At 43.5% G+C, this 24,368-nt stretch overlaps 1 protein-coding gene across 3 annotated transcripts in view; it reads right to left on the reverse strand.

Moving 5' to 3' along the window:
- Positions 1-24,368, reverse strand: part of KEAP1 (kelch like ECH associated protein 1) — a 38,913-nt gene that overhangs the window by 4,016 nt on the left and 10,529 nt on the right. For 2 of the 3 annotated variants that reach the window (XM_089487093.1, XM_089487096.1), the window contains exons 2-6: positions 7,643-8,313; positions 6,032-6,085; positions 4,432-5,117; positions 1,920-2,125; positions 800-976 (exon numbers count right to left, since the gene is read on the reverse strand). In XM_089487093.1, coding sequence (XP_089343219.1) covers positions 800-976; positions 1,920-2,125; positions 4,432-5,117; positions 6,032-6,085; positions 7,643-8,185 — 1,666 coding nt within the window. In that variant the 5' untranslated portion in view covers positions 8,186-8,313. The remainder of the gene's footprint in view (positions 1-799; positions 977-1,919; positions 2,126-4,431; positions 5,118-6,031; positions 6,086-7,642; positions 8,314-24,368) is intronic. The other variant, XM_089487101.1, reaches the window with a different exon arrangement.

Raw genomic sequence — 24,368 nt, forward strand, 5'->3', positions numbered from 1 at the left:
CATTTGTTTTAACTGGGGCTGCATCCTCATTGGAGAAATAGTCCAGTTTGATACCACTATGCTATGGAATTCTGGGAATTGTAGTTTTGTGAGACATTTAGACATCTAAGCAGAGCCCTCCCTCCAATCCATCTGATACCATCTGGCCTCAGAGGGAGAGATGCAAGCCCAGTTCCATCGGGTCTGGCCTAGATTAAAAAGCTGAGCCCTCCCTCCAGCCAATCTGCCATGATCCCCTTCCCCACTGCCATTCCCATCTCCTTTTGTGTCATGTCTTTTTAGATTGTAAGCATGAGAGCAGGGAACTGTCTAATTAACCATTTGTAAGCTGCTCTGAGAGCCTTTGTGGCTGAAGAACGGGGTATAAATACTTTAAAATAGATAAATAAAATAAATATAGCCTTCTTTGTTGCCACAACAAACTACAAACTCTGGTGCCACAACAAACTACAAATCCCTGGATTCCACAGCATGAAGGCATGACAATTAAAGTGGTGTTGAAGTGGTGTCAAACTGGATTATTTCTGCAGTGTGGATGCAGCACAAATCTCTAACTGCACATACATAGACAGCTGTGGAGTAGAGACAGACTTATTTTGAGGTAAACAAAGGAACAAGTCTCCTAAAACGAAGCTTGGTTATCACATTCTCTCTTAAAAGCTAGGTTTTCTACCATACACCATCCGTCAGGTTGAAAAAAGCAACTTTTTTTAGATTGCAACTCCTAGCATTGCCTGGTCACATGGCCAGAAGTCCTCTCAGAAGCAAAACACTTGCTGTTCATCCTGGCCAAGCTTACCCAGCACATAGATCTTGCCCTGGTGCACAGTGACCCCAAGGGCGCTCCGACGGTGCTTCATGGGTGCGACAAAGGACCAGCTTCCTGTCTCCACGTCATAACGCTCCATGCTGTTGAGTTGGTCAGTACCATCATAGCCTCCCATGGCATAGATGCAGTTATTCAGGGCACAAACCCCTGTGTTGGAACAGAGCAGCATTTAGGCAGACAAGACCCTGACTGTGACCCCCGCCTCCCTTCAACACACCAGGTTTGAAAACCAACAGATGGTTCCATCTCATTTCAGTCCTTGACTTGGAGAGTAAGGAACCTATGGGCATTCAGAAATTGCTGGGCTCCCAACTCCTATCATCTCTGAGCACTGGCTATATTGGCCAGGCCAATGGGAGCCCAACTGTATCTGGGGAGTTTACAGCTTCATCCCTGTTTCTAACGGCCTACATGGGAGCCAACCTGATGCACTGGTTAGGAGTACTGAACTGGACTGGGACTTCAGTGACCTAGGTTTCATCTCACTGAGCAATGAAACTTACTGGGTGATTTGGAGTCAGTAATGCTTCCTCTCTGTCTGACTTACTTCACAGAGCTGTTTTGTGAGGATAAAGTAGTGAGAGCCTGTGGGAGGGGTCCTCATCTGAGTCTCAGAGTGAGGACAAGACAATGTAGAAGGAGATGGGAAAGGGTTTTTTCATGTGTAGCACTCAGTTGTGGAATGCCTTCTGATCTGATTAGCACCAAGGCTAGTTTCTTTTCTGCATCAAGTGTAAACATAGCTGATTATTAAAGCTTTTTGGGACCTAATTTATTTTTAAATACACATGTATGTTGTAGCCTTTTAAGCTGTTTTGTGTCGTTCAACATGTTTTTATCATGTTTTAACTATTCTGTTGTTTTAATCTGGAATTGTCTTCTGTTATTTATATTGTTTTATTTGCACACTGCCCTGAGATCTCAAGATAAAGAGCAGGATATAAACAAGACACAGGGAAGGGGAGGAAAGAGAGAAAACCCATAGCAGTGAGGTGCTCTCCAATTTGCTCTTTGCAACCAGGAGAGATGGCAACCACAATGAATCTTCTTCAGTGCAGGAACACTGTCCCCCTCAACACCCCACACAAACCTGCTCCACTCCGGATGGTGTTCATCGGAGCAATCATCTTCCATTCGTCCCGTTCAGGGTAGTAGCACTCCACTGAACTGTGGCGGGAAGTGCCATCGTAGCCACCCACTGCATACAAGAGGCGGTTTAGCACAGCCACCCCCACACCAATCCGTCGTGTGAGCATGGGTGCCACTAAGGTCCATTCATCCCGCTCTGGCTCGTACCTGGAGGAAGAGGAGGAGGAATCACCTTAGGGCCAGTTAATTACACCTCCCGCCCATACATACTAAACAGTGAAAAGTCAGACTGCTGTAGGCATACACAACTGGGGGGGGGGGGGAGGGTTGGCAGTGCTGGTATGGAACCACATTTGGATCCTGAACTCAAGATAGGGATGTAGAGAAAGAAAGCATTGGCTGTGAAGAGAGGTATGCCTGGCAGTCCATTCTGGGGCTTGGGATGAGATCCTGCCTTCTTCCTAACACTTTCTCCAATCATTCAAGCAGGCAAGGGCATCAAATAAGCAAAGCCTTTTTGTGTTTAAATGGTTGACCAAGGAATGGCCACTATATTTGGCTCCCCTTAGTCAGAAGGGAACAATAGCAAAATATTGCCCGGAAATATCCTAAAGACAGCAGATCTTCTCTGATCTTGGAAGCTCAGCAGGGTCAGCCCTACTTAGTACTTGGATGGGGGTACTGTAGGCTATATTAAGAGGAAGGAACTGACAAAACCACCTCCAAATATTCCTTGCCTAAAAAAACTATGGAATTTATAGGGTCACCATAAGCCAGTAAGTGATTTGAAGGCACATATATACACACACAGTGTAAATGTGTGTTCTTCATGCTCAGCAACTGAGAAAGAGTCACTTTATTATTGAGGGAGCCAGTGTGATGTTGAATAGGAGATTAGGACACTGGAAACCAGATGTGCATATTGTGCAGTCAAGGACAAACCCCCTGAACAAATTCTGCCAGGAATATCGTGTGATAGGGTTGCCATAAGTCAAACATGACTTGAAGACATACAGCAACAACAGCCCTGCTTAGCGATAGGGGTTTGCTTATAGGTAAAGCACTTTTTAAAAAATCCGGATGGGGCTGGGAAAGAATTCTGAAAATTCATTGCCAATCAGTGTTGACAGAACTCGGCTTGCTGGATCAATGATCTGGATACAGTATAAGTCAGTTTCCTATACTGCTGTGATTTATGACATGTCCAATTATCTAATTCTTGTCCTACATCCCTTACAGTTTGAAACTTCAGACAACACTGTCAGTTTCCTCCTGAACCACTCCAAAGACTTCTATATCCCCAGACTTTTACACTTGCCCTTAATCCTTCCACCCCACCCTTTGCAGCATGACTGAATTTTGCTTTACAAATCATAGGTAGGGATGGCTGCATCTTTGGCACTCACATAAGACACTTAGAGCATGTTTTTTGGGAAATTAAGGCCCGATACAGATGAGCAAAAAGCGCCGTCCTGGGACCAATTTAAGGGGTCCGTAGGGCTGGGCGTCCATACACGCCCAGCCCTAATAGTGGCCTCCATGTGCCATCTTGCTACGGCCCCACCCCATGGAGCACATGACGATGACGCATGGGTGTCTGCGCACCCAAACGGCGCTCGCCGGAAGCATCGACATCAGAGCGCATGAGTGCCATTATGGCGCTCTTAAAAAGAAGCTGCCCTAGGTGGCTTCTTTTTAGGGAGCGCACCAGTGCCGTGCAGTGCGGCTGGCGCAGCGCTGATGAAGACGGGCGGCATGGAGCCACCCATCTCTATTCCCCCTTAGATACTGTAGCCTTAAAGCTTTGCATAAACCAGTGAATACCACATCTTTTAAGTGAATCTCTGTCAAGCCCTTAGTCAAGGTTCTTATCTAACCTACACTGTACAGCTTCTTGGAGAAGAGGAGAAAGTATCTTAAGTAAGCAGCTTTCAAAGGAGCAAGGACTGTGGCCAGTCTTCTCTTCAGTGCTTCTGAAAAGTTTAAGAATCACAAGTAAACAAGGCAGTTTGGGGTTGGGTTTTCCAGCTTCAGCTGTACATGTTCTTTGAGAACAAGGCACATGCTGCCTTATTAAATTTTCTACATTTAGGGCATTTTTGTCTGAAATGGGAAAGTATTCAAAAATTCAATCCTACAGTCTTCAGACAGAGGCCAGAGAGGAGTTCTGTAATCACCCTTGTTTCAGTACTGGAATTCTACATCAAACATCAGCTGAATAAAAAAGTGGTCTATGAAAATCTCTGCTCTCCTCTCATCTGGGACAAAGGCAAAAGCGGGTGAGGTGCTTGGCTTGGAAGTAACAAAGCACCTCAGCCCAATTCCCACATCTATATGGCTGCCAAACAGCCTAGGTTCACTCAGTTATTCAACAACACTCATGGACCAGAGCAGGGGATGGAATATGTCAATAGAAGTCAGAAGATGAGCCTCATCTCTTTCCCTGTTTTGGTACAATGTATAACTACAATACCACTGCACTACTGTCCATTCCTTCCCTGTACCTCATTTACCTCTCCATGCTGTTGTGATGATTGCTCCCAAATGAACCGCCCACGGCGTAGATCATCCCGTCAATCACCCCCACGCCAATCCGGTTCCGGGCCACACTCATTGGGGTGCAAGGAGACCATCGGTTGGTCATGGGATTATAGCAGTCAATAGCATTGGAGTCCATGTTGCCTTCGGGGGAGTTGTTCCTCCCACCCACTGCATAGAAGAGCCCGCTTACCACACAGCCAGCCAAGCCGCTACGGGGTACCTGGAGGTCAGCCAACCGGATCCAGGAGCCGTTGCAAGGATTGTAGGCCTCCAAGTAGCTGAGAGAATGCCGGTAGTAGCCCCCAGCTGTGTAGATGAGCTGGCCCACTTTAGGTGCCCGGCAAGGCATGTCCTTGGTGGGCTTATGCAAGGTGAGGTCCTGGAAGATCTTGGCCAGGTAGTCCTTGCAGCGTGAGTCTGACTGGAGGATTTCGCACTTCTGCAACTGCATCTGGAGGAAGTGTGGTGTGAGCGAATGGCAGCGAACGGCTTTGAGCAGGGCCTGGATGTAAGGTCGGCGATTCTCGCAGTCATACTTCACCCAGTTGACACAGGCATGGAAGACTTCTGACTCGCAGCGCACGTTCAACTCGTCCCGGCTAATCAGGGTCACCAGCTGGCAATGCGAAAGGTTGAAGAACTCGTCCTGCTTAGACACCTGTAAGGGGGACAGTGGGGGAAGAGTGTGATGAACATGACTGCACAACTATCCCAGGGTTTGTTACAGGTGTGAGGAAGGACAGAGAGGAAAAGTTCTCAAGATTCGTTTGAAGAATGGCCCAGGCATCAAGCCACTCTCCCTCCTGCATCACTGGAGGACTACTTGGCATGGGAATGGGGAGGGAGAAGTGGATTGTAGTATTGCTGATGAACACAACAAGATAAGATTAAGTTTAGAATGCATGTCTCCATGGAATGAAGAGATTTCTGTAGACATCTGGCTGGCTGGTGCAATCACTCTGATTTGCATCTGTGGTTTGTTCACCATAAGGCTAGGAATCATGTGGCCCTCCAGATCTTGTTGGACTGCAACTCCCAGCTGCACTAGCCAGCTTAGCCAATAGTGAAGCATGTTGGGAGCTGCAGTATGACAACAGCTGAAAGGTCACATGATTCCCATGACGTCTGAAGCCAACCATCAGAATTATCTCTGAACTGATAATCCAGAGAACTCAGTTTGTTCTAGCTTTATTTCACTGGCTTGTCAGGAAGACAGTCCAGATTGCTGGGTTTGGATGCAATGAAAAACAAGGGTGTGGGGGGAGGGGGGACAATGACCCCCCACTGTACAGTACAAAAATGAAAACTTCACCTCTAGAATCTCCAAAAAAGCAAAATTTATCCCCAACAAGGCACACACAACCCCATGTGTCTTATTTGTTTTATTTTATATTTAAAGGACTTTCTGAAATAGAAAGTTGAATTCTGGTTTCATGAGGAACTGTATGGCCCACAGTAAGTCACAGGGACAAAATTGCCCCCCCCCCCCCCCCGATGTACGCAAGTTGCCCAACTCTGTTATAAACCATCTATACATAGAAGACCAGAAGTTTGTTCAACAGATGGCCCCACTTGCAGCGTTGTCTTTGACAAGCCGGAATTCTGGCCTGGTTCTGTGTTCTTCTCCTTAAAAATAAAATAAAAATAATATTATTGGGTCTTACTATAGCTGGCTTCCCCTCACAGTTGGTTAACAGACTGGTTCCTGAGCCCATCAAAACCACTCAATTGGCCAACCATTTGTTTAAGCCAGTTTAGACCAAACCAAAGTAGGCAATTGCCACAATTAGGTTTTATAGTTAAAAGCCTAAACGAAGGAACTGCAAATGCACAAGTGTGGTTAATCTATGCCTTTGAGGAGCTCTGAGAACCAAAGCAGGTAACTAAAAGGACTGTTCACTCGCCACATGCATCTGCCCCATTATTTCCTATGGGGCTCGAGCATAGGCAGATTTTCCCTTATGCAGGGGATCCGGAACAGATCCCCCGCATAAGGAGAGGGCCCGCTGTACTTTCTGAGTCTGTTTGGGGGCAATTTCTAGACCTGAAGCCAGTCAAATGCACTCCAAACTGGCTGCAAATGTGATTGTTCACTTCTACCACCAACTCAGAGCTCCCTACCCCACCAATTTTTTTAACAAAATGCCTCTCCAAATCAGCCAAATTGGTAGCCAGAACCGATATGACATCACTTCCAGCATACTGAAACATGGTAGTGCATTCTGCTGGGGTGGTGCTGGAAAGAAATGGCCCTCTCCCCCTCTGCAGTTGCCCACGCTTGCTCTACACAATGTACCTTACTCCTAACCCGAATCATGCTCCTGGAAATGTGATGTATATATATAAAAAAGCCTCATTTTAAATATCAAAGTACGCAGGGAAAGGGCATGTTGTCACTACTGCACTAACCAAAATTTGGCTATGTGGTGAAGCATAATAGCAATAGCAAGTACATTTCTATACCACTTATCAGTGCACTTAAGCACTCCCTAAGTGGTTTACAAAGTGTAAGCTAATTGCCCCCAATAATCTGGGTACTCATTTTAGCGACCTCAGAAAGATGCAAGCCTGAGTCGAGCTTGAGCCTTTTTGCTGTTATTGAACTTGCAACCTTATGGTTTATGAGTGAGCTGCTGTAGTATAGGCATTTAACCACTGCACCACCAGTGGCAGGGAGGGTATGCACACATGTACAAGGTACCCAGTGGGTTCACAGAGGTACAGTTTTCTTCCTCTCACAGCTGACATTATTTATTAATTAAAGTATTTCTCACTCATTGAGTATAAACAAGTCTTAGGACAGGCTATAAAAAACAAAATATTTTAATCTAAAATTATTCTAACATTTTAAAACATACAGTGGGGCCCTTGGTATCTACTTGGGTTTGCTTCCCAGACCCGTGGATGCCAAAATCCATGGATGCTCAAGTCCCATTAAATACAATGGCACAGTAAAATGATGTTCCTTATATAAAATGGGAAAATCAAGGTTTGCTTTCTTGAAATTTAGGTATTTTTAAAAGATTTTCAAGCTGTGGGGATGGTTGAATCCATGAATGAAGAATCCACAGATAAGGAGGGCCAACTGTACTTTGAAACTCCAACTTTCCCTCACATCTGGGATAGTTATCTTCTTTCCATACTCAGTGCCTTCCTTTCCCTGCTTGCATAGATGAGACTCACCTCCTCAAAATGCATGTAGATGTACTCTCGCACCCGCTGGTGCAGTTCGGTACAGCCAATCTGCTCAGCGAAGTTGGCAATACCAATGGCATTGCTGGGGTCCAGTTGCGTCACCAGAAAGTCACAGCAGGCTTTGACCACACAGTCGAACTGGTACATGACAGCCCCATTCATGACATGGAGTACACAGTGCTCGCCGACTGAGATGGAAGCGGTGTAGGCAAACTCAATGAGGCGCTCCATGACTTTAGGATGTATGCCTTCAATAGGGACTATCTCCATGCCCTGCTCCCGGAGGCCATTAGTGAACATGGCCTTGAAGACAGGGCTGGAGGAAGCCAGCACCACCTTGTGGGCCTGGAAGTCAGCTGGGGGAATGTCTTTGTACTTGACCCGCAAGGTGACGTCACAAAGCTGCTGGCTCAGGCGCAGCTGGTTCATGATGCTGAAGGCTTGCTTGGTGTGGTCCTCCAGCGTGTAGCTGAAGTTCCGGTTGCCATCATGAGAGGGAGTCACCTCCGCCTTGCACTCTGGGGAGTACATCACAAAAGCAGCCCTGCACTCATTGCACAAAGGAACAAAGGGGAAGAAAAGAAAGCAAGAAAGCAGCAGAACCAGGCTAGGCTGGAAGGCTGACTACACAGCTCTGACACACGGCAAAGACTCCACACCTGCAGAGGGGAATAGAGAAGCAATAGCTCTGATTAGAGACAAACCTGTGAGGGAAACACATTTATCAACTTATACGTGAGGTTGGCTTATATATAGTCAAGCATATATGGTAAATCAGTAATATCATTCACCTGCTTGGATTAATAACAACATTCACAAGTCTCTCTCTACACCTGTGAAGGCTGGTGTGTGTACACACATGTGCATGGACTGGACTGGCTTAACCATTATTTAAAATTAAGGACATTTTCTTTTTTTTTAAATTAAGTATCTCCATATAATAAACATTGCATACTTTTTTGAATATCTTTCCACCAAATACATCAAACTTATATTACCAGAGTGCTAAACTTTCATTATTTTCTAATAAATATAAAATTACAGACATTTTCTGTATTAAGCCAAAAAGTAACAGCAGTGGTGGGGAAGACTGCTCAGGGTTTTCTTTCCCAGTTAGTTCCATCACAGTTTGTGAAAGACTCCATCACACAGGGTACAGGGGCTCTTTCACACAACACAGTTACAGAACTATGATTCCACTTAGACTGCAATGGTTCCACCCCATCAAATGCTGGGTTGTATGATTTAGGAAGAGCTTTTTAGAATTTCTCAGGATTCCATAGGATGTAGTTAAAGTAGAATCATAGTATTATAATTGTGTGATATGAAATATCCCACCTTTATTCTTAGGCAGAGTGAGATGGCAAATGCTTTCCCTTAAGTGTTGGAGGATCCTGCTCCAGCCCCAGTGCTGGAGAAAGTCTCAGATGCAGGTGGGTTTTGTATACTGAAAGGGAATGGGTGCCATCTTGTTTTCACCTTGGGTGGCAAAAGGTCTTGGCATAGCCCTACTATTTCACACACACACATACACAGTTAATGTTTAAAACGGTGAAACTTTTAGAACATTTATGAGTAATCTATTTTCCAAGAATAGAGTTTTGCATTCAAAACCCTCCAGGAATCAAAATAAAGAAAACAGTTTAAGAGGAAGTGACTGAGGGTTGCCATAAGTTCACCTTAGGGTTGAAATAAGTTGGAAATGACTTGAAGGCACACAACACCAGCACAGAACCAAGATTTAAGATGTAGCCACACTGCAGAAATAAAGCAGCTTGACACCACTTTAACTACCATTACTCTAGTCTACAGAATCCTGGGATTTGTAGTTTGGTGAGGCACCAGAGCTCTCTGACAGACCAAACTAAATACCCCACCAAACTACAAATCCACAGGATGGAACCATGACAGTTAAAGTGGTGTCAAACTGCTTTATTTCTGCAGGGTGGGAGAGCTGTAAGGGTCGGGATCTCATTCAGGATTTCTGTATGCCCATCACTCTCAACACTCTGTTACTTTGCTACCTGAGAGGTACATACTCTTCCCACAGTGCACCCTTCTCTTACGCGGGGGTTCCGTTCTGGACCCCCCATGTAAGAGAAAAAGCACATAAGCTCAAGCCCCATAAGAAGCAATGGCGTCGTGCCCGTGGCATGCTGCAGGGTGTGCGCCATGGGCGCACACCCCATTACTTCTTCCAGGGCACGGGAGGCTTTTTTTTGCAGCGCAGCTTCCAGCGTATGCTGGAAGCCACGTATGGTGTGCCCGCATATGACGCAGGTGCACTGTAATTCTTATATGTTTTTCTGAGGTCAACAAGTAGTATGGGCCTCTCCTTAACTCCTCTAGGGCTGCATATGTACTGCAAAAATAATGCAGTTTGACACCATTTCAATATGCTATGGAATTCTGGGGTCTGTAGTTTTCATTTAGCCTTCTCTGTGAGAAAAGTTCTGGTGCCACAATAAACAGTTTCCAGAGTTCTATAAATGGAGCCCTGGGTTATTCCTGCAGTGAGATTAACTTCCAGGAAAGGCCTATGTTATCAAGGGTCACACTGGTCACTTAAGCATATCTTATAAGTACTCACTGTGACTCAGCAAGTCAAGCAAGGCCATTCTGTCCCAAGAAATGCAATTCAGAACAGCCCTGTTAAAACTCAAGCCTGCCAGTTACCCTGAGCTTTGTATATGCCAGCAATACTGCTGATATCAATACAGCGCTCTGGTTAAAATCCCACATTTCACACGGCTCTATTGGTGTGAACCTGCTATTCAGTCTCAACTCCTTGCAAATCCAAAGCTATTGAATGGTCCACAACCATTTACCAAGCCAGTCAAATGGCATTATAAAAGTACAATGGTATCTCTGCTGGGGTTTTGTTCTGGAACCCTTCATGGATCCCAAAATTCATGGATGCTCAAGTCCCATTAAATACAATGGCATAGGAAAATGCTGTCCCTTATATAAAATGGCAAAATCAAAGTTTGCCTTTGGGGATTTATATACAGTGGGCCCTCCACATTCACCGAGTTCAAGGACCCTTTGAAAGTGGGAAAATCACAAATAAAATAATAATAATAAAAAACCACTGGGTTTTCAACCTGAGAGAACACCTCTTTAGGTAGGAATCTCTAGGTCCTCCAGCACAAGTCTGTGGTCAACATCTGCCACAGAATTGCACTGGAGGACCTACAAATACCTAGAAGTGTTGTTTCTAGGAATTTCTTGGTCCTCCAGCACAATGTCTAATGAACACTGACCATAGAGTCGCTCTGAAGGATCTAGCGATTCTTAGAGAGAACGTATTAATCAAATCTGTGAATAATCAAGTCTGCAAAAGTCAAAGACAAAAATGTGGAGAGCCATCTGTATAGTTTTAAATATTTTCAAGCTGTGGATAGTTGATTCTGTAGATAAAAAATCCATGGAAATAGAGGGCCTGCTGTATGTGTTTGCCAGCATGCCAGGGGCTGCACAGAACATAGGCATGAAGATGTCTGTCCAGGCAACAGGTGTTACCCTCTACAGGTCTAACCCTACCATAAGACTGAGTGAGGCAGCTACCCCAAGCAACAGATTGAGAATACTTTTAATTTCTTTCTCTATTTGCTGTCCTGTCTGGAAACTGAGTGCTAGGGCTTTTAATAGCTTCCTGATCTTTTCCTGTTTCAAATGGGTTAATGTTAATTTGTTTTAATTCTGCTGGTAATTTAACTGCATTTTAATAATGTTTCCTTTGTGTTTTTCTTTATGACTTGTAAGTGTTAAACTGTGTTTAGCTCAAGCATTGAACAGTGTTTGTTTTAATTTTTTTTTATAAACTGAGTCCCAGTTTTGGGGGAAAGGCTGGATAACAATGAGCCATCATGAAAAGGCAATGAACCAGTAACATACCATTATTGTATTTCTACTGCCAAAAAGACACAGAGGGTTTTATTCTGGGATTTTCTCACTCAAGGTGCCAAAGGAACTTGGTTGTCCTTGTATCATTATGTACCACACCTTAGGTGAAGGGGGACATTTGCTGCTCTGTTTCAAGCACCAAAATATATTTGGCTACGCCTCTCATTCTATGCCTGGAAAGCCTAGATGCAATATAGTCCCCAGCCCAATTTTTCTGTTACATAAATATGTAATTTCTAATTCCAGAATCATGAAGGGTGGGGGGAGAAATAGGACATGGCCACAGGGTAGGGATAAACATAGGATATAGGCATCTACATTAATATATATTGACTGTCTATCCAAGAAGTTGGAGGCTATGAGATACAAGTTCATATACCCAACTAGGTGACCATGGGCAAGTCACACTGTCTCAGCCTCAGAGGATAGTAATGGCAACCCCCCTCTGAACCTGCCAAGAAAACCCTGTGATATATTCGCCTTAGGATTGTCGTCAGAAATGACTTGAAGGTACGCAACAACATACAAAGCAGTGTGGTCTTCTGATCACTGAACAATAAACAGTGTTAAGTCTTTCTACCCTGTAAGATACTTTGCTACAGCAAGGATATGCAATATCCAGTCACATTCACCATCCGTTAGGGTCCAGATTTCAGCAATAATTTAGTTGTGGCTGTTATCCTCATAATCAATACTTGACAGCCATATGGCATTTCAGAGTAATTAATGGATAGTAATAGAAGAAATCTCCAAAATATAGTGGTTATTATCCCAAGATTTCAGGTGGGACTGGAAGCTGAGACAGGACTACCTTCTGGGCTTGTATCTCCTATCAAGATCTCCACCCTCTCAGATGACATTCCCCTCTTTGGGTCTCTCATACAAATGTGTGTGTGGCAGAAATCATATGGGAGGATGAGCATGTGAAAGTCCCTCTAATATTGTGGGTGATGTCATTAAGCCCTGTGATGACATTTCCTGAATAGATGTGTGGGCAAAGGTGGCATCTGGATTTGTGACAAGGCTTTGTACCCGTTTCCATTTCTGTGTTGTGTGTTCTTCTGTAAGTAAATAATTGTTTGAGGTTTAGAGGCTGTGGGTAGGCGAGGAAAGGTCTGCACTTTACTGCCGTACTATGTCAGCAATGTCCTTCAGCACTCTACTTTGGGCAAACAGACCTGCCCTTGCGCCATAAATGGGCATAAATGAGCTGTTAGGAATAGGAATATACAAAAACTGATTGCAGAACACTTCAGTTGTCCTGGGCATTTCATTTTGGACCTCAGAACAGCAGTCCTAGAACAAAAAGACTACAGAGGAAGATGGGAAAAAGAAACAACAGAACTGGAGTACAGTTGGTCCTCCTCATCCACAGATTTTGTATCCACAAATTCAAGCATCCATGACTTAAAAATATTCAAAAAAAGTATAAATTCCAAATAGCAAATCTTGATTTTTCACTTTATATAAGGGATACCATTTTGTTATGCCATTATATTTAATGGGACTTAAATCATCCGCAGACTTTGTTATCCATGGGATAGCCTGGAACCAAACCCCAGCGGATAATATGGATCCGCTGTATATCAAAAAAATTACTGTGCATTAGGAGTGGGTTGGACCAAGACAATGGTTTCCTGGCACACTATGCACATTATTACACTAGCTAATCCCCCAGTCTTACAGGGGCTCTCTTGGCCAGTACATCACATTTTTTGGCTCCCACACTACATCTCAATACTCATTCATATTGTTATCTACTAACCCTCACTTGAGGCAACATCCTTACCTATTCCCTCAATGGGCATAGTTAAAACTGAACTTGTTATCTCATCTCCTCACCCACAAAGTTTTGCATTTATATGGACATTCTCATACACACACTGCTTATATAGGTCTGTCTCTGGCTTTCCACTCCACTAAATGCATCTGAGAAAGTCTATGAAAGCTCATGCTACCAACTTCTCTCTTTCAGTTAGTATCAAAGGTGCAGCAAGATCCCTTTGCATAGCGATTTTCCAGACTAACATGGCTTTGTCTTTGAACAAACAGAACAATTAACAATGTACTGACTCTTTATGATACCAACACTGTGCTGCCTGAAGCAGAGCAGAATCTCACTCTGTCTAATGGTGGGGCTAATAACTAAGTGGCATCACAACCTCATAGCTGCAATCCAGGAGCCACCTCAGAAGCAAAATATTCACTACAGAAACTGCCCAAACCTCTACAAATATCAACAGTCCCCTCTTAAAGGCAGATATCCTGCATACAAAATGGATGTACAGGAAGTGACTACATGAGACAAACTTCATCATCCCTGGCAAGCAACTAATTCTTAACAAGGACCATAGTCTGTATCATGCTTGAAGGGGTGGCAGTTTCATCTATGTAGTTGCTCCAGATACCCTTTCACAATACACAATTATAGCACTATGATCCCACTTTAACTAAAGTACCATGGCTCCATCCCATGGAATCCTGGGGTTTTTAGTTTGGTCAGAGGCACCGGAGGAGTTCTCAGGTTGTGAATCATTAACGCCCCTCCCTCGGCTGTCAATCCCAGGAATCCACAGGATTAAAAATATCTCACTGCACTGTTATAGCGCTATTATTTCAATTTTACTGGTATGGCTGCCTCCTGAGGCATTCTGGGATTTGCAGAAAGCCTAACAGCTTTCTGGCTAAGAATATTAAATGCCGCTCCCTAAACTGCAAATCCCAGGATTCCACTGGAGGCAGCTGTATAGATAAAAGTGGAATAATAGCGCTTTAACAGCGTAGTGCAGTAAAATCTGTTGTTACCATGGCAGTTAGTTAAATCATAGTGCAGTGGAATCAGACTGCTATAACTGAAAAGGCTACCAGACATACACAAAAAGATAGCAATAGCTATCAATTAAATGGATCAATTAATGGATTAATTAAAATGATCTCCTTTAATTGATCCATTCCTCCAGAGGGAATGGCAATGCCCACTTAGTAAAGTTTTCCCATAATCCACATATGGGAAGCTGAGATTCATTCAGGGAAAATGCTGTTTTGATCATAGAAGGGGTGGGGAGCTAGTTAGATAGACCAAAACATTTGACTCAGCTCAGTGATGGAGGGGGAGACTCAGGGCCCGAACAGACAGGCCAAAATAAAGCTGCTTCAGGTCACTTTGGAGGTATGCTATTTAAATGACACGTGCATCTTAGGAGGACAGAAGCTGTGCCAAAGCTGCACTCCAGACTTTAGGACTGGAGTGTAGCTTTGGCACAGCTTCCGGCTTCTTAGGACGCACACATCATTTAAACAGTATACCTCCAAAGTGACCTGAAACAGCTTTATTCTGGCCTGTCTGTTCAGGCCCTTAATTCCCTCAGTTTCTTCTTTGTAACCTACACACATCTTTTCCTACTGACAAGTCTTTCCTGCAGAAGTGACTCTAAAACCAACTCAGGCAGATAGATTTCCCTGGGGCTGAATGCAGGTGTCTAAGAATTTGAAATGTGACTAAGTCTCTTGGAAATTCAGAAAAGAAAAGGGAAAGTGTCGCAGGCACTTTAATGGGAAAGGAACAACCAGAACCATGCCTAGTGTACAGCAGACAAAAGAAGACTCTCCAATATGCTACTGGACTGCACCTCCCCTCAGCCCTAGTCACTCAAATAATGAGGAATCCTTGAAAACAGAAGTCCAACAATATTTGGAGGGCTAAATTTTGCATACTTTTATTATGGCATATTGAATTTTGCATGCATGCAAAATCCATGTGGTGGGGTCTTTGCAGGAGTAGGGGAATGGTCCCTTGTCCCCATGCAATTGCCCACCCTTATATAAGCTTCTTCAATCACTCCATGTCCTTAGCCCATCACCTTTGATTTGAACTTTGAAGGTCCTAGGCTTCTATGGAAGCCATGATGGTTCATCTTTAGGAAATCAAGCCTACAAAAATTAAACCCGGAAAAAGCTGGGCTTAGAAAAGGTCATGATAAATCATGCCTAGGACATTTTACAGCTCAAGCCTCCCATACTGACCTACAGCACAACAGGAGACACTCAAGACGCTCCATTCATGCTGTTATCTGACTGGTAGTCACTGCCTTCCTGCATCTCTCCTTTCCCAGACTAAGACCTTTGTGTTAGCATGCTGGCAAAACATGATGCTCCACTAGCTTTAAACATGATCACATTCAGAACGTGCTGAGAAGCACTCTCTCTTTGGCAGTTACTGAGGGGTTTGTTGTCGTTATGTGCCTTCAAATAGTTTCTGATGTATGGTGACCCTAAGACCCTATCATGGGGTTTTCTTGGAAAGATTTCTTCAGAGGGGCTTTGCCACTGACTTACCCTGAGGCTCAGAGGGTGTGACTTGCCCAAGATTACCTAGCCAGGAATTGAACCCTGCTCTCCAGAGCTGCAGTCTAGTTCTTAAACTACTACACCAGGCTGAAGGGTTTAACTTGCACTTTTCTCCAACTCTGACTCTGCAGACTTAGACTCTCCCTCTTATGGAAGATGAGAATCTTACACACATACACATGTGCACACCAAGCAATGGCAGGTAAAGAGACTGTGGGAAAGAGGATATCTTTAAAGGAAATATTTTATTTTGATCAAGGATTTTTACATTATTGGCAGATGTATCTTGTACATTATGGCACCTTCCTTCTGCTATTAGGAGTAGCTACCAAGTTACAAAAATGGCCTGAGGCTAAACCAATTGGCATAGTTCCGATTCAGCAGCAGTACTAACTGCATGACGCAGTGTGCAATCTGCTATTATCCTGCATTAAAACTACCACTTTTCATTCACAGATAGAACCCATGAACGATCAAAATTAAGTGATACTACCACATCCAGCAACCAATGCAATCACCAGACACGCTATCTTTGTGTGATTTCGCAAGTGCAATGTTTCCTGTGCATGTGTGCGAGAGAGAGACTTCACCACTCTCTCCCCTCCTAGTGTTTTCTGGAAGTGTTGTAATTTCAGTGCTGCAATGAACATATGTGATATGTAATCGTGTTTCAATTACGCATGTGCATCTTAAAAAAAGGTGTGATCTCAAGAATGCAACCACTTAAATAAATCGCCCCTCTATCCAGGACAATTGGGGCGGCTTACAGATTAAAACTTCATACAAAAACTCAATATCCTAGTTTCTCTCTCTCCCCTCTAAAACAAGAATTAAACAATTAAACATTAAAAATAATCCAATTAAATTATCCAATTAAAATAGACAGCATGCAATTGGGTACAGAATGTTAAAAGAGGAAGTCGTGTTCAGTGTGTGACTGGGTTTAGTATTCAGGAAAGGCCTGCTGGAAGAGATCCGTCTTCATAGATCTAATGCACAACTTCATCCCGTTCTTACAGCACATACATCCTGGTTTTCAAACGTAAAGTGAGATCTAAAGCACAACTGCAATGCTAAAGTAGCGGTTTCATTTATTTTAAATTGCCAACGGGCTAGCAACATGGTGAAGTAATCTCCTGTATCCGTATTGCAGAAATAATGCAGTTTGACACCACTTTAACTGCCATGGCTCAGTGCTATGGAATTATGGGAATTGTCATTTGTTGTGGCACCAGAGCTCTCTGACACAGAAAGATAAATGTCTCACAAAACTACAACATCCAGAATTCCATAGCAGTTAAAGTGATGTCAAACTAAATGTGGATGCAGCTGAAACCATATTCAGATGAGGGTAGAAGAAATATAAGCCCCAATGCAACTAGCTGAACATCTCTATTCTGCTCACAAGACAGAATGCTCTGGTTGGGAAAATCTGGGGTTTCTAGTAAAAATAAAATACAAACACACCAAGAACAGAACAAGAGGACTGATGCAACAGGCCCAGAGTTTGTCCAGGCTTGGAATCCAATCATGCTACACAATTATAGAACTAGAATTCCTTTTCAACCGCAATGGCAACATACCATGGAATCCTAGGATATGTAGCTTAGGGAAAGGCACTTAGAACCCTCAACCAGGGAGCTCCTCTGGTGCTTCTGAACAAATTACCTGTACAAATCCCTGGATTCCATAAGATGTGGCCATGGTAGTCAAAGCCAAATAAAAGCACGATAATAATTCTGTCCATCTGAGTCATCACTTTGTATCACCTTCAGACAGAATAATCCTCCCTTGCTACATGCAACCGTGAATGGGTCACGGGTGCACAGTTCAAATCAAGGGCAATAACCTTATGCAAAAGTCATCATGTTCCAATCTCTCAAGCGACTTCTTGGCTCAGCCTACTAGACACAAGAAGACACTGAATCAGGAGGAGAGGGATGTTCCAGTAAAGTTTCCCAGTAACACCCATCTCCTGCCCTTTGAACAACATTGCCATTTGGCAAGGGACAGGGAACAGGATCGATGTGACCTGTCCTTGAGCCCAGGTGATTAAACTGCCTTTGCCTCACAGGCCTCTGTCTTTCCTCACTTCTCTCAAACAGCTGCAGTTCAACTCATCCACTGCCCCAGTTTTCCACAGACAAAATGCTGATTCATTGATAGTACAGTCGGCCCTTCTTATTCACGGATTTTTTATACACGGATTCAAGCATACACGGTTTGAAAATGTTCAAAAAAGTATAAATTTCAATTGTCAAACCTTGATTTTCCATTTTTTATAAGGGCCACCATTTTGCTATGTCATTATATCCAATGGGACTTGAGCATACACGGATTTTGTTATACACGGGAGATCTTGGAACCAAACCCCAGCGTATAACAAGGCTCCACTGTATTCATTTCCTGAAACTACTTTGCCACCTCACGCCACCCAAGAGCACTCTACCAGGGTGACCAGATGTCCTAATCATAAAGGAGAAGGAACCACAAAATATAGGGAATTCGACAATAAAAGCTAAAAACTCTCATATAAATATAAATTCATTTCATATGGTGTACAGTGCTCCCTCCACATTCGCTGGGATTAGGGGTGAAGGACCCCGTGAATGTGGAAAAAACGCAAATAAAAAACACACTATTCTTTTTTACCTGAGAGAACAGCTCTCTAGAAATCTCCAGGTCCTCCAATGCAACTCTATGGTCAACCTCTGCCAGAGGTTGACCATAGACTCATGCTGGAGGATCTACAAATGCCTAGAAAAGTGTTATCTCTAGGAATTTCTAGGTTCTCCAGCAAAATTCTATGGTCACCTTCTGGCAAGGTTGTGATGGAGGACTTAAGAGATTCCTAGAGAGATCATATTAATCAAAACCACAAAGAATCAAATCCGCAAAAGTCAAAGCTGTAAATGTGGAGGGCAGTATTTACATCTACAATGGGCCCTTCTCATTCACTGGAATTAGGGGCACAGGACTCCTGTGAAAGTGGAAAAACTGCAAAAAGTGGAAAAATCTCTCTACACACACACACCTCAGAAGAGACCTCTCTAGTAATCTCTAGGTTCTTCAGCACAATTCTGGTGGAAGTTGACCACAGAGATGTTGCGAAGGACCTGCAAATATCTAGAGAAGTATTCGTTCAAGGAATCCCTTGGTCCTCCAGCATGACTTTATGGTCAACTTCCAAATTCCAATCATGCTGGAGGACCTAGAGATCTCTACAGAGAACATATTAATCAAATCTTCAAATGTCAAAGTTGCAAATGTGGAGGTCCGACTGTTTATTACATATACTGGATTTTATTATGTACGCAGCTAAATTTTTCTGACAAAATTAACTTTGTTAAAATTGTCCCTTCCCATCCCTGTTTTTTTCTTTTGTTGGGTGCTAAGAAATGATCCACACCAGGTGTCAAACATGCTCACAATGGAGGACACTTCAGAATTCCTTTCAGACAGAAGGATGAAATAAAGGACATATTTTGGAAAGAAGACATCTGGTCACCCTGACTCTAGCTAGCCCATCTAAAGACTCTCTTACACTGGGAGAGAAGCAAACACATGGCCTTCATCCACCAGGCCTAAAGTGGAACTGTGTGTCCTAGATCAAAAAGCAAATAAAGACCTACCATCTGGAGCCAAGAAGGGAGAGTGCGCAACATGCGGTAAAGTTATGGGTGTATATATATATATATATATATATATTGACAAAGGTAGCATCTATCAGGTTATTGGATAGCTGTGTCCCATTCTGTGAAGTACACCTAGAAAGGAAATTACAGTGGGCTCTTGGTATCAGCTGGGGTTCGGTTCCAGGACCACCCCCTCATGGGTGCCAAAATCCATGGATGCTCAAGTCCCGTTAAATACAATGGGGTAGTGAAATAGTGTCCTTTATATAAAATGGCAAATTCAAGGTTTGCTTTCTGGAATTCATGTGTTTTTAAAAACATTTTCAAACTGTGGATGACTGAATCTGTGGATAAAGAATCAGTTGATATGGAGGGTCAACTGGATGGAATCAAAACTTTGCCACCTCTAGTAACTAAGCCATCTAGTACAGAGAAGGGACGTGAAAGGAATTCACATTTCTAAACAAAAGAGAACACCGGTATTCACTGTATGCTTCTGAGCAGTTGTGGGGAAGAATTCCTTCAAGCTAGGTCTGTCACCTCCCTCACACTTCACAGGCAGGGCAAAATATCTAAGTCAAAACCCACCATCCCAAAGGGAGAGCCAGTCCCACCCTCCCCAGTAATGGAATGAGAAAGCTCAAGACAAGAAAAAAGTATGTCACCTGTGGCAAAGAACCAGACAAATTTACCAACTAGGGCGCGAAGAAATCCCTCCCCACTGTTATGCACCCTTGCATACCCTGCACTGTATTTTGGGGTCTTCATGTTTTGATATCTCATATTTTTAGATAGCATGTTTTTGAGAGACTGATGACCTTCCAGGAGCACTAGGTCATGTTACTAGGAAAAAAGGATTGTTTCCCCTATGCATGTCTATATCCAGGAAAAGAAAACAACCAAACTGAATGTGCTTCTTTCTTCCCCCAAATAGTCCGCATTTCTTCTCGAAATCTGAGCCAAAGGATCTCTTCACACCCAAAGCAGTAAACCAATCTCTCTCTGCCTAGCCCCTGTTATTTTCCCAGCCAAATCTTTCCACCATCTCAGGGATATCCTGATCCAATCACTGCTTTTGTTAAAACCATCAACAAGTCTGGAATCCCATGACAATCCTTGGGACAAGTCATTCAGCCTGTTTCCTGGCCCATCACCCAGGGATAGTTTTAAGGTGTAAATATTATTTCAAAATCTAACATGTGATGAGCACATAGCCCAGCCTGCATACATGCCAGCACTCTGTGTAGCCTCTGTGTCACCCTCAGACCTCTCAGTCTTCCCACAGTCTAGAAGAGGTAATTATAACCCCACTACAACCCCTAAAAATGCTGCGATGCTCTTTCTGTGTTTCCATTTTGGTTAGCTCTGTATGCTGTGTCTGTTTGGATTACTATCTTGTATGTGTGATTGCACTCTGCATATTCTCTAAATAAAACCTTCTCAATTCACCCAGAACCTGTAGTCCTCCCAGTCAGTACTGGTATATATTGGTACCCACAGTCCAAACGTTACCCAAGCCTCTCACAAAGCTAATTTCCCTCAACATTTGTAGTATAATTGACAGCTGGTGGGAACCCCCAGTTTCCCCCACCTATTATTTGGATAACACTACAAGTGCTGAAAAGAAACCTTCAAGGTTGAGTACAGTGCACCTGCGCCATACGCGGGTGCACTATACGCGGCTTTGAGCTTACACTGAAGCTGTGCAATAATGAAAGAAATGGTTTGTGCACCCATGGCACACACGCTGCCCTGCACCTTGAGCATGTGCCCCATTGTTGCAATGGGGCGTGAGCATACGCAGATTTCTCCTTACATGGGGGGATCCAGAACTGATTCTCTGCATAAGGGAAGGGCCCGCTGTACCAATATTCTGTTTTCCTTCAGTATGGAAGGGCTTCACTGCAGCTAAGACCTACACAAGCTGTCACCATACACAAGGTGGGCAATAACTTACTACAAAGATACCACCTGCTGCAAATATGCCTGCCAAAGGATACCTTTGCTGAAGCAAATTTGTTAATCTTATAATTTCTGACAAAGGAAGATGGAGAAGTCCGGGTGACTGTTCCAGAAAACTCCAATAAGGAAGCTGACAAGGAACGGGCTGGACAAGTGGCAGCCCTACAAGTGGAATGCACCTGAATTCCCTCTGGAACCGGTTTGGAACTGTGTAAATAAGCCCATTCAATACACTGTCGCAACCAGGGTGACAGTGCAGAGGCAGAAACCCAATTACCCTTCCTTGCCTCTTGAAAGGAGACAAACACTCAGATTTATGTAACACCTTGGTTCTCTCTAGAAAAACGTTAGATAAAAGCCCTATGCACATTCAATCTGTGACACTCTTTCTCCTGTGGAGATCTTGACTAAACAAAGACAGAACCATCTCCTGCGACCACTGGAATGTAGAATATACTTTTGCAAAGGAAGGCTCCAAAGTAAGAACCACTGAATTGAAACATAACTCCTTCCTAACCAACAGCATCCTTAACTCAGAGACTCTGTGAGATAAAGTAGTGGCTCCTGGGAACAAAACCTTCAAAGTAAGGAATTTCAAGTTCACTGATCTTAAGGGTTCAAAAGGAGGCCTCAACAAGGCCTGTAAACCACATTAAAGTTCCACAGGGAACACGGTAGACAATGTTAGGAAAGAACTGGGCCACCCCCTTAAAAAAAATCTGAACATGTGGATGAGAAGAGAGTGACTTACCTCACTTACCTTTCAAGAAAGAACTTAGGGCTGATACATGTCATTCATGCTATGCCCCTTCCCGTCAGCAAAAAGGCCAAAACTGAACCCACTGAAGCCTTTTGTGGCCATGCCCCCTTATGCCAATGCAATCTAAAAAGATTCCTCCAAGATGATTCATACAAACACATGGTAGGAAATCTTCTGGCCACCAAGGTGGTCTGGATGACCTCCTCCTCATATCCTTCCACACCAACTTTTCTTGTGTAACTGTAATCGGCCTAGGTTGGGGTACAGGAGAACTCTTTGCTGGAGCAGATCCAGCCAAGGAAGTAGAGGTCAACTTTCTTGGCTCTGCATGCTGACAATCTTGGACAACCAAGATTGTAGAGGCCATCTGGAGACTATAACGATTATCTCTTGACTCCTCCATCTTGACATTCCCTAACAATTTGGACAACATCACCACCAGAGGAAAAGCAATGTAGAGTGAACTCTTCTTGCCTTACTCAGGGGATCTGTTCCGGAGCCAACCCCCTCCCCCCAACATAAGGCAAATAACGTGCATGCTCGAGCCCCGTTGAATATAATGGGGCTCAGGCATGGAGGCACACACACCATTCATTGTATTGCAGTGTGGTTTCAACGTAAACGCGGGCGCACTGTATAATACCCTGGGCCAATATACCCAGAGAACAACCAATGACAATGTTCCTCCATCCAAAATCTCAACAGAAAACAAGATCGTTTGTGATTCTCCTGGGGAGGGGGCAGATCTACCCAAGGAGTTCCAAATCTTTTCATCACCATTTGAAATAACTAATCTATTTAGGGCTCACTCTCCTCATTCCAAATCTTCTGTTTGCAAAGAATGTAAAAGTTAACATAACCCAAACCCCATTGATTTAAAGTATAAGCAGTTTACTTTTGAGATCAATGTCAGTGTGGTTAATGTTCTGGTGATAACTGTTCCTCTTTTGAATTGAACTATATAATTTAAATGACACATTTCTGAAAAGTCTAGCAAATTGATGCATGTTAAGGTTCTCCTTTATCTCCAAATATGGATAAAAGTTTGCATGGAATCTGTGGGCTAGTTGCTTGAGGATGATACAAATGCTTAGCCCTCAGTGTTTAGCCCACTCACTTCATTAGGCATCTCACTGTTTTCCCTTTTGTCCCTTTCTTTCAATGTGATTCTTGCAGATCAGTGCCATACAATTGTTTTTGGATCAGCTTTTACATTTACAAAAGGCAGCACGATCCTCAAAATTAAAAAATATATAATATCTAAAATACGAGAGATACTTTATTGGCAGTTTACCAGATCATATAGAGTTCATCATGGACACACACACAAATATAGCACATGGCACAGCTCTTTAGCAGCAAATGAAATACTCAGTGGATAGAAGTGGCCCAAGATATTTTGCTGTCTGATGAGAAGAATAAGATATACATAGCTTCCCCCTAACACCATTCCATAGACAAAAGCTGACTTGAATGATAGCTGAAACTAACATCAACGCTGACCATGACAGTGTCCTCCACTACACTTGAGGGCAGTGAGTGAGTTCAGGGATTGAAACAAATATCTCCCTCTCTGCATCCCACTACCTCCAGCTTGCAGTGACGGCCCCACTATGCTTATGTCAAAAGTTGGCCCTGGCAATGGAGACCAACTTCCCAGCTCAATCTTTTCCCATTCTGGTTATGTGCACATAATAATGTCGTATGACTCCATCATAGTTTCTCTCATATACCTGTTCAGCCTGGGACTCTATTGTCCATAGAGGTCTCTAAAAATCCTGAGTTCGTTTTGGGCTTCCAGCACCACATGCACAGATGGCATATTGAACCAGGAAGGGAAGCAGCAACAACAACAAAGTTCAGATTCAACTGTTAGAATGATAGGATTGGAAGGGATCACAAGGGCCAACTAGTCCAATGCCTTGCCATGCAGGAATACACAGCTAAACAAACCCAAGAGATAGCCATCTAGCCTCTGCTAAAAGACCTCAAAAAAGGAGAGCCCATCATCCTCTGAGGCAGTCAAACAGTCTTCCTGAAATAATATGTAGACAGAATCCCTTTTCTTACCATCTGAATCTATTGGTTTATCTCCTAGTCTCTG

Source organism: Sceloporus occidentalis, unplaced genomic scaffold, assembly GCF_023333645.1.
Source record: "Sceloporus occidentalis isolate IW3139 unplaced genomic scaffold, rSceOcc1.0.p SCAF_1, whole genome shotgun sequence".
Lineage (NCBI taxonomy): Eukaryota > Metazoa > Chordata > Lepidosauria > Squamata > Phrynosomatidae > Sceloporus > Sceloporus occidentalis.